At 36.4% G+C, this 10,388-nt stretch overlaps 1 protein-coding gene across 6 annotated transcripts in view; it reads right to left on the bottom strand.

The window, feature by feature from the left end:
* Positions 1-737: 737 nt before the first annotated feature.
* Positions 738-10,388, bottom strand: part of SPDL1 (spindle apparatus coiled-coil protein 1) — a 33,201-nt gene continuing 23,550 nt past the window's right edge. For 3 of the 6 annotated variants that reach the window (XM_070357385.1, XM_005888159.2, XM_070357386.1), the window contains exons 9-11: positions 8,520-8,623; positions 7,520-7,707; positions 2,580-4,218 (exon numbers count right to left, since the gene is read on the bottom strand). In XM_070357385.1, the coding sequence (XP_070213486.1) occupies positions 3,677-4,218; positions 7,520-7,707; positions 8,520-8,623 (834 nt within the window). In that variant the 3' untranslated portion in view covers positions 2,580-3,676. Of the gene's footprint in view, positions 1,473-2,579; positions 4,219-7,519; positions 7,708-8,519; positions 8,624-10,388 lie in introns of those variants that run through there. The other 3 variants (XM_070357387.1, XM_070357388.1, XM_070357384.1) reach the window with 2 other exon arrangements.

The raw sequence follows: 10,388 nt of genomic DNA, 5'->3' as shown, positions 1-10,388 counted from the left end.
TTTCCTGACCCAGGGATTGAACCCGGGTCTCCCGCATTGTAGGCAGACGCTTTATCGTCTGAGCTACCAGGGAAGCACACAATATATTTCAATAGACTTATCTAATTAACCCAACGTAATGGTTAAGGATGTGTTAATTTGGTTGAAGCCCAGAAATGTTGTCAAACATCATTCTAGACCTTTCTGTGTGTGCTTTTGGATAAGATTAACACTTAAATCTGTGGCCTCTGAGTAAAGCAGATTTCCCTCCGGAATGTGGGTGGCCCGAGCATGTAATTAGTTGAAGCCCTGGATTTAAAAAAAAGGCTAACCTGCCCTGAAAAATGGCAACTTTTGCAGCAGACAGCTTTTGGACTTAACTGTGACATCAGCTCTTCTTTGGGTCTACTGCCTGAGAGGCTACTTTGTAGGTTCTGGACTTGTCAGCCTCATTTGCAAAACACAATTCCTTAAAATAAATCTCTCTTCTCTCGACTAATACACCATCAAATGTATACATGAAATTAAGTTACAGACCAGGCTATAATCACTTACAGGAAAAAAGCCTTTATTTGGAAAGTTTAGAATTGAAAATATATATTATGTGTGTGTGCATATATATATATATATATACACACACACATACAAATTATATGTACCAGGGAATTAAGAATCCCTGATTTCATTTTTGTTCTTTTATTATCTTTGATAACACACTATAATCTATGTAGAATAAAAAAACAAAAAGGAGATAAATTATAGCAGCTTTATTTTAAATTTCAAAATTGTATTTTTCATGTAATCGAAACAAAACTTAAATCATGTAGATGAATACAAAGATGAACATACCTGCTTTAAACACTGACAAAATCTAGTTACAATATATTTTTAACAAAGTTTTCTATTTTCACAACATAGTGAAAAACTATATTCATAAAAATGTTGGAAAATATAATAATGTATTCTCTTTTCAAGTATATATGGCTCTGAAGGTACTTTAATAATCTATATACAATGCATCCAACAGATTTATAATAACACTTTCCTTCAGTTAATAGTCTATTCACTGTGATTCAGAGTTCATCACTTAAGGAACTCTCCTGGTTAGAATCACAATCACATTTTAAATGTTTGGTCAAAGCATGAAAATGTCAGTTCCTGGCACAATGAGTAGAAGGAAAATAGGCTGCAAGAAGGTATCCTCAGATAAAGACAATCTTTAAGCTTCAGAGCAATCTTTGGGGCAAGTGGTACCTTATTCTCATAAAGGAAAAGTCTTTACTGCTGAGGGCACTGGGTCTCTGGAGTTGACTTGGAGGACACATACACAGTAGGGTATGATTTCTTACTGCTGAGGGCACTGGGTCTCTGGAGTTGACTTGGAGGACACATACACAGTAGGGTATGATTTCTTACAAGCTGCTTTTTCCAGTTTGCTTGCAGTTTCTTTCCCTTGTTTAACTTCTCTTTGAAGCCTTGATTCAGCAGCTAACCTACAGGCATTAAAGCATCCATTCTGAATTCAAATGTGGTCAGGAAAAATTAAAGAAGAAATAATCCTATAGTATAATGGATCTCTTAATGAGACAAGGTGATTTTTTTTAAGGTATTTAAGAAGAAAAATTACAGTTGACTCCAATACAATTAAAAAAAACTAAATCACTGCCTTGCTAAAAATATTTTCTATCAGTAGGTTTAATTTTTCAAATGTCTAAAGAAATATCTTTAAGGCTGATAAAAAGTCATGGCAAAGTCTAGAATAAAGAATTAAAATATAATGATACCTATCATGATAAACATATCTAACAAAAAATGTTTAATGCTAGAGCACTGTATTAATGTTAACATGACTCAACAAAAGCAAATGCAAGATAAAAACTAACAAGGAAACCTGGGCTGCATGGATATCTAAATATCCCATTAAAAAACTCAAATTTCAACTAGCAAAATAATAGTTTAAGAAAAAATAAACAATGAAGAAATATTTTAAAGGGCCTATACAGATATTTTATAGCAAGAGCATCAATTAAATTTATAAAGCATGCAACAGTGAATCTCCTAATAGAAGCCATGTTTATTATTATAATATTATCATAGGATAATCATGCAGAGGACAAAAGGCTGGAAACATCTGAAGTTAGCAGATGGACTCACACACACACACACACACACACACACACACACAAACGTTTTGTTATTTTGTTTTTGTTTAAGGAGAAGGCGATGACACCCCACTCCAGTACTCCTGCACGGAAAATCCCACGGACGGAGGAGCCTGGTGGGCTGCAGTCCATGGGGTCGCTAAGAGTCGGACATGACTGAGCGACTTCACTTTCACTTTTCACTTTCATGCACTGGAGAAGGAAATGGCAACCCACTCCAGTGTTCTTGCCTGGAGAATCCCAGGGACGGCGGAGCCTGGTGGGCTGCCATCTATGGGGTCGCACAGAGTCGGACACGACTGAAGCGACTTAGCAGTAGCAGTAGCAGCAGCAAGACAAAAAAATTTCAACATGCTATTTGAGTCAAACAAGTAGCTGAACATTTGCTTGAATAATTTTTATTAAGCAAAAAAAGGCAGAAGAAGAAATGACGACAACATAGAGAGTAAGATTTGCATTGATCAGTTCTGGAAATTCACCTCCAGAAATATACAATGGTCAAGCACACATACACAATGAATCACATATACACAAGCGTAACTTGTTGAATTCAATTCACAATTAGTTGAAACTGTGTGTGTGTCAGATAGCATTCATTTAAAGGTACCCTTTTCCTTGAGAATATTAAGCTTTTAGTTCAAGTGACTTATAGGTTATAATGCTATTACATAAAAATTCAAGAAATGGAGTAATACATTACTCCAATTAACAAAAGCTGCAATATTGTTGAAATGCTTTCATTGTTGAATACTACATTTAGTAAAATGTAAAATGTCTTATTTTGTACGTCTCCATTAAGACTGATGTAGTACCTTAAAGATCTAGTAGCACCTTAAAGACCTCCTTTCATAGCAGACAATCCAAGCTAACTATTTTCATACCAATATGGTTAATTTTTAAAATATCTATTTATTTTAACTCCACTATCACTCCACTGCATAAAGACATCCTTCATCTTTATCACCCTTTTTCGCCTTCTCCGTTTTCCTCATTCGCTTCTTTTTTGCCCATCCTTGGTCCTGCTACACACATCAGGAACGTGCTTTTACACCACCCTAACCTCAGTCACTGGACCTACCGTTCCCTTCCACTCACTTTCTCTTACCGTCTTTCTGGCCTCTATCATTTTAATTTTTAAAAAAATGTTAATTCCTACAGACATGTATGTCTGACACCTCCTCTTTTAGTCACAAACTCAATTATGCAAAAACTAGAGGCTTTGAAGTTTGGGTGTAAATTGAAAATGAATACCTTTGATATTTTAAAATGTCAGAATAGGTATTAAAGCACATGCTTGAAGGCTTAGAATAAACAATTTCAAAAGCCATAAAAAAATTTCACCTAACAGTTTTTTGGAAGGCTGAAATTTCTTAAGACTAATTGGAAAGCCCTTTTAGGAGGTAAGGTAATTTTTCTTTCAGGTCACTCCTGAACCAGGAAAAAAATAACTACATTTATTCAAAACAACAAAACATTCAGAGATGTACTAGACTTGTGACAGAGAAAAGTGCTACTGTTTAAAATAATTCCCTTATTCAGGAGTCTTTTCCCCTTGAAATCATCTTAGTCTTTCTTAAAGTTTTAGAAAATTGGAAGGTAGGTAGATGAAACTGGGGAATTATACTGCATACAATACTAAGAAAATAGATTAAGAAACAGACAGCACAGTTCATGCAGCGATAGAGACAAGATGGAGAGGGCTGCTCGCTGCCTTGCAGGAGAGACGACACTGACCTGGGAGAGTTAGGGGTGTTTCTGCTTCTTTCGCTTAAGGCTTCCGAGTCAGCTGGAACTCCTGTAAGTTTCACACACTTCTTTTCCTTTCTTGGCTGAATATCCAGGGTCAGACTTTTGTAAGGAGAGAGAATGACTCCTGATGTGCTTACAGAAACTGTCTTTTCTAGCTGCAAGTTGTCATCTTCCAAACCGTCAGAACAGGATTGTGCCTCCTCTTTCTGTGGTGATAGTCTATAATCTTCTTCCCCAACGGCACTGGTGGCACATACACCATTAGGGGTGCTTATATCCACAGGCAGGACCTCACGTCTCTTTTTGAGTACAGGCACTTCAATTTTCTCTGAGAATAAAAACAATTAAAAAATGTATTTAGTCAATATGTCAAAGATACAATCAACATAAAGTAGAACTAGCTATAAATGTATTTGTTTTCCTTTGTTTTCCACGCCTGTTTCTTTAGAAACTATTCATCTCCTTACTGAAATACACTGTCTTTAATTCTTTCTTTTTTATGGATTCCATTAACTATATCTTTGCAAGGTTATCTGCCTATAAATTTTTCCTTGGGACCTCAATATATTTGACTGTACGAATGAACACTTAAATGTTCTCTTCTAGGCATACAAAAAAGATCTTCATGACCCAGATAATCACAATGGTGTGATCACTCACTTAGAGCCAGACAACCTGGAATTAGAAGTCAAGTGGGCCTTAGGAAACATCACTATGAACAAAGCTAGTGGAGGTGATGGAATTCCAGTTGAGCTATTTTGAATCCTAAAAGATGATGCTGTGAAAGTGCTGCACTCAATATGCCAGCAAATTTGGAAAACTCAGCAGTGGCTACAGGACTGGAAAAGGTCAGTTTTCATTTCAATCCCAAAGAAAGGCAATGGCAAAGAATGCTCAAACTACCACACAATTGCACTCATCTCACATGCTAGCAAAGTAATGCTCAAAATTCTCCAAGCCAGGCTTCAATAGTATGTGAACTATGAACTTCCAGATGTTCAACCTGGATTTAGAAAAGGCAGACGAACCATAGATCAAATTGCCAACATCTGCTGGATCAAGAAAAAGCAAGAGAATTCCAGAAAAATATCTACTTCTGCTTTATTGACTATGCCAAAGCCTTTGACTGTGTGGATCACAACAAACTCTGGAAAATTCTTAAAGACATGGGAATACCTGACCAGCCTCTTGAGAAATCTGTATGCAGGTCAAGAAGCAGCAGTTAGAACTGGACATAGAACAACAGACTGGTTCCAAATAGGAAAAGGAGTATGTCAAGCCTGTATATTGTCACTCCGCTTATTTAACTTATATGCAGAGTACCTCATAAGATATGCTGGGCTGGATGAAGCACAAGCTGGAATCATGATTGCCGGGAGAAATATCAATAACCTCAGATATGGAGATGACACCACCCTTATGGCAGAAAGCGAGAACTAAAGAGCCTCTTGATGACAGTGAAAGAGGAGAGTGAAAACATTGGCTTAAAACTCAACATTCAGAAAACTAAGATCATGGCATCTTGTCCCATTACTTCACGGCAAATAGATGGGGAAACAGTAGAAACAGTGTCAGACTTTGGGCTCCAAAATCACCGCACATGGTGACTAGCCATGTAAAAGATGCTTGCTCCTTGGAAGAAAAGCTATGACAAACCTTGACAACTTATTAAAAAGCAGAGACATTACTTTGCCAACAAACATCTGTCTAGTCAAAGCTACGGTTTTTCCAGTAGTCATATACGGATGTGAGAGTTGGACTATAAAGAAAGCTGAGCACTGAAGAATTGATGCATTTGAACTGTGGTGTTGGAGAAGGCTCTTGAGAGTCCCTTGGACAGTAAGGAGATCCAACCAGTCCATCCTAAAGGAAATTAGTCCTGAATATTCATTGGAAGGACTGATGCTGAAGCTGAAACTCCAATACTTTGGCCACTTGATGTAAAGAACTGACTCATTTGAAAAGACCCTGATGCTGAGAAAGATTGATGGCGCAAGAAGGGGATGACAGAGGATGAGATGGTTGGATGGCATCACTGACTCAATGGACATGAGTTTGAGTAAACTCCACGAGTTGGTGATAGACAGGGAGGCCTGGCGTGCTGCAGTCCATGGGGTTGCAAAGAGTTGGACACGACTGAGCGACTGATCTGATTGACTGAACTGAGGGTTATTATAAAAGTTGCATGGGGTTTCAGCATGGAAATTAGGAAGGATATAGTGCATAAGAGTCAAGCAATCCAGGTACAAATCCTGGTGCTAACAACACTCAGCAGCTGAGTGACCTTGGAAAAGTACTTAACCTCTCTGAGCATTGTTTTCTTACTTTTTTTAAAGCTTGAATAATAATAATCATTTACTGATCAGCTAAGTAGAAAGCACTGTGGTAACTGCTATATGCTTTTACACTTAATCTAAAACACGATCTATGTTTTTGTAATGTATAAAATGGAATTAAAAGCACTAATTGAGTGAACATTCAATAGTGTGTTATAAGGATTAACATAACATCATTCCATCTCCTATGCAGGTCTAGATACACAGTCACAGAATAATCATTCTAATACTTTTTCTGTTTTCCAAAACTAACATTCTTTCATTTTCAGAATCAAAATATTAATTAAGTTGGGGAAACCACAGTTGACTGTGGGGCTGGTGTTCCTGCTCTACACTGTTGTTTTTAAATCATTATTTTTCCTTTCTCTTGCACTGCTTCTTTGAAATCCACACCATCAATATTTACTATACTTCCTCCTGCTTGCACTACTTAGTTCAGCAGACCTTTGAAATTTGAAGTGGATAACTCTTAATCAGGACAGTCTATTAATCAGAGAAGGGGAAAAAGATGAGAGAAAGAGAAGCCTTTTTAAACTATAAAGAAACCTTATTATTGCTGACAATCTGCCCCTTATTGTTGAGAATCACTCCTGTCCCTGAAATGATGATGAAGAGAGAGTTGTAGGCATGTGAACGGTGTAGGGGCAAAAATGACTGAAAGTCTATAACCTAGAACACGTAACAGAACTTTTTTTGGCCTAAGAACCATCACATTCTTAGACTCCATTATATTAGGTTTTCTATGAACAGTTACTATTAACTAATATAGCTCTTGCAAAGAGTTGACTCATTGGAAAAGACTCTGATGCTGGGAGGGATTGGGGGCAGGAGGAGAAGGGGACGACAGAGGATGAGATGGCTGGATGGCATCACCGACTTGATGGACGTGAGTCTGAGTGAACTCCGGGAGTTGGTGATGGACAGGGAGGCCTGGCATGCTGCGATTCATGGGGTTGCAAAGAGTCAGACACGACTGAGCAACTGAACTGAATATAGCTCTTAAACATCAGTTGCCATAACAAAACTGAACTCTTTAGTATTACATAAGATGCTGCAATCTTAAATGGAAAAGGCTCAAATGTTAAGGAATACTCATTTTATTCATGCACATCCAATACACAGTTCTCTTTCCTACAAATTCTGTAGCAATACATTTATTTTATTAAATATAGATACAAAGTCACAAATTAGTTTGTAATGAGGTTTCCATAAAGCTGTAGAAAGAAAAAAAATTGATATGATTTCTCAGAGTTTCTCATGATATAAAAGACAAAATATATGATACATTCATACCTTCAGGTTCATACTTCAGTTTTAGCTCATCTAATTTAGCTCTCAGTTTCATATTTTCACTTTGGGAAAGCTGGAGGTGCCTTTCATTTAAAAAAAGTTTCCGCTCAATATCCAGAGCCCGCTGGCTCTCAAGTAGTGCTTTCATCCGCTGGATGGACAATTCACCTTTGATGCTTTCACTTTCTTTGCTACATTAATAAAAAAAAAAAAAGAGAGAGAGAACCAAGGAATATTAACATAGCACATGAAATACATAGTTTTTAGTACAAACTATTTGTTTAGTTGCTAAGTTGTGTCCAACTCTCTTGTAACCCCATGGACTGTAGCCTGTCAGGCTCCTCTGCCCATGGGATTCCCCAGGCAAGAATACTGGAGTGGGCTGCCATTTTCTTCTCCAGAGGATCTTCCCTATCCAGGGATCAAACCCCCATTTCTTGCGTCTCCTGCATTGGCAGGCACATTCTTTACCACTGACCCACCTGGAAAGCCCACCAATTGTTTACTATATTATATATTTTAACTCTTAGTAAAACATATTTCCCTGGTGTTTTTTAGTAACAAAGAAAGAATAAGCAAATTAAGATTTAACAACAGCAGTTTTAAATAAAAAAATCTCATGCATTTTTCAAAGGAAATGGACAAAGAGGGGCATACTTTCCATATTACACATGTATAAATAAACTCCTTTAAGTTTTAAATTACATGATATTTATTCTTAAAAAAAATTAGGTTATAAGAACATTTTCTAAAGTTCTTTATATTTGCTAATTTGAAAGGCTTTAAGAAAAACAAAAAACTAAAAACATTTAATTATTCATTTAAAGTATTTTTCTTCAATAACCAGTAATAATTATATCTTGAATAAATATCATTTGCTGCACAGAGGTATTTTTGTTGTTCTTTTCTGGAACTTTCTTTTGGCAATGTAAAGACAAAACTACTACCACTTATTACAAGCAAGTGAACAGAGTCTCTGTCTTTCTAAGCACCCAACACTTACTTTAAGTTGTCAAGCTTTATTTGAAGTAAATCTGTGTAATAGGTGTCATCTTCCAGAGCAACAGAGTTGGCTGAAGGCTTAGATTCCATACTTTCATATAAACTCTAAAGAAAACAACAATTCTTACTACTTAGATAATAAATTAGGTTAGCATAGGTTTATTAATATCAGTTACCATTACTGAATGCTTATCATATGCCAGGCACTGTGCTAAGTACTATCCACGTAACTCACTCCCTTTCTGAAGCAGGTGTAAGAAGGAGCACTCCTCTGTTACAGATGAGGGAGCTGGCTCACAATACTACAGGCAAGTAGACTGACAAGAGAGAACCTGAACACAGCTCTGTCTCCGAAGCCTATGCTTCTAATCACACCTGTGTCCTCCCTCTGGTTCCTCTCTCCTGGCTTTTAATATGGAAGAAACAAATACTCACTGGGAAAGTGCTGCACTCAATATGCCAGCAAATCTGCAAAACTCAGCAGTGGCCACAGGACTGGAAAAGGTCAGTTTTCATCCCAATCCCAAAGCCTTAATTCCAACCTTATAAAACAGCCATAAATAACAAAAATATGAAAAAGAGTGGAAATCCGTATAGTTATTTTTGGTGCCTGCTCTTCTGAGATTCTGAAAGAATCTCTGTACAATTTCTCTAAGGAAAAAAAATGTAAATCTGCTTAAAAGTATGTAAACAAATTCAGAGATTGCAGGTAAAAGCCCTTAATTTAAAGCCATACTTTTCGAAGTATAGTGCAGAGTATACTGGTGAGCCACATACACCTTTTTTCAAGTTCAACCAAAATTGCAGTCCTTTCAACAATTCTTGTAAGAGAAAGAAAATTATATAAACTTAAAATTTTACACCAATAGCTAATTTTATAATAATAGCTACAATTTAGAATGTTGACATTATTAACATTTACAAAGTTTGTCATTTATAAGCTGTGATTAGTTCTTTAGTGAGAAGATAGATATCTGTGCTCCCTAAGTTAATTTATAAATTCAATGTACTCCTAATAAAAATGCCAACAAACTTTTTTTTTGAGCTAGACGAGATGTTCATAGGGAAAAACAGACATGAAAGGACAGAAAAAATGCTGAGAAAGCAAAGCTGTGGTGGGAGAAGAGCCCTACCAGATAAAATGTAACTGTGAAACCTCTAAAATTAAAAGTATGGCACCGATGTGCACATAAGCAGGCCAATCAAATAGAATGGAAAATCCAGAAACAGACTCAAGCATATATGAAAATTTGATATATGATAAAGATCTTATATTAAATCACTGCTATCAAGACTGACTTTTAAATAAACGATGCTGGGACAACTGGCTAGTTATTTGGAAAAGGTAAAATTAGATTTATACCTCACCCTATACACAAGAATAAACTTCAATCGAGATCAGGTCTCTAAATGTAAAATGTGAAACCATACAAACACTACTAGAAAACATGCGTCAGTTTCTCTATATACCCATGCAAGTAAATACACCTATGAAAACATGCTAAAACTCACTCATTATTACAAAAATAGAAATTAAGACTACACTGAGATACCATTTCTTGTCTATCAATCCAGCAAAAATTTCTTAAAATAATACATTTTATTGGTGAGGTGACAGAGAAATGAGCGCTATGATACAGTGCTAGTTTACTTTGACTCAGCAATTGTACTGTAGGAATTATTCAGGATAATACATCAATAATAAGGAAACACACATACATGCAAAATACACTTTGTAGCACTGTACATAATTGCAAAATACTGGAAATAATCTAAATACCCAGACAGAGGAGAATGTATGAGAACCCATTCATCAGAATCCTCTGTTGCTGTGAATTAGGAAGATCTCTCTAAACTAGATGAAGTGATT

Source organism: Bos mutus, chromosome 20, assembly GCF_027580195.1.
Source record: "Bos mutus isolate GX-2022 chromosome 20, NWIPB_WYAK_1.1, whole genome shotgun sequence".
NCBI lineage: Eukaryota > Metazoa > Chordata > Mammalia > Artiodactyla > Bovidae > Bos > Bos mutus.
This window is presented reverse-complemented; position numbering and strand designations above follow the sequence as displayed.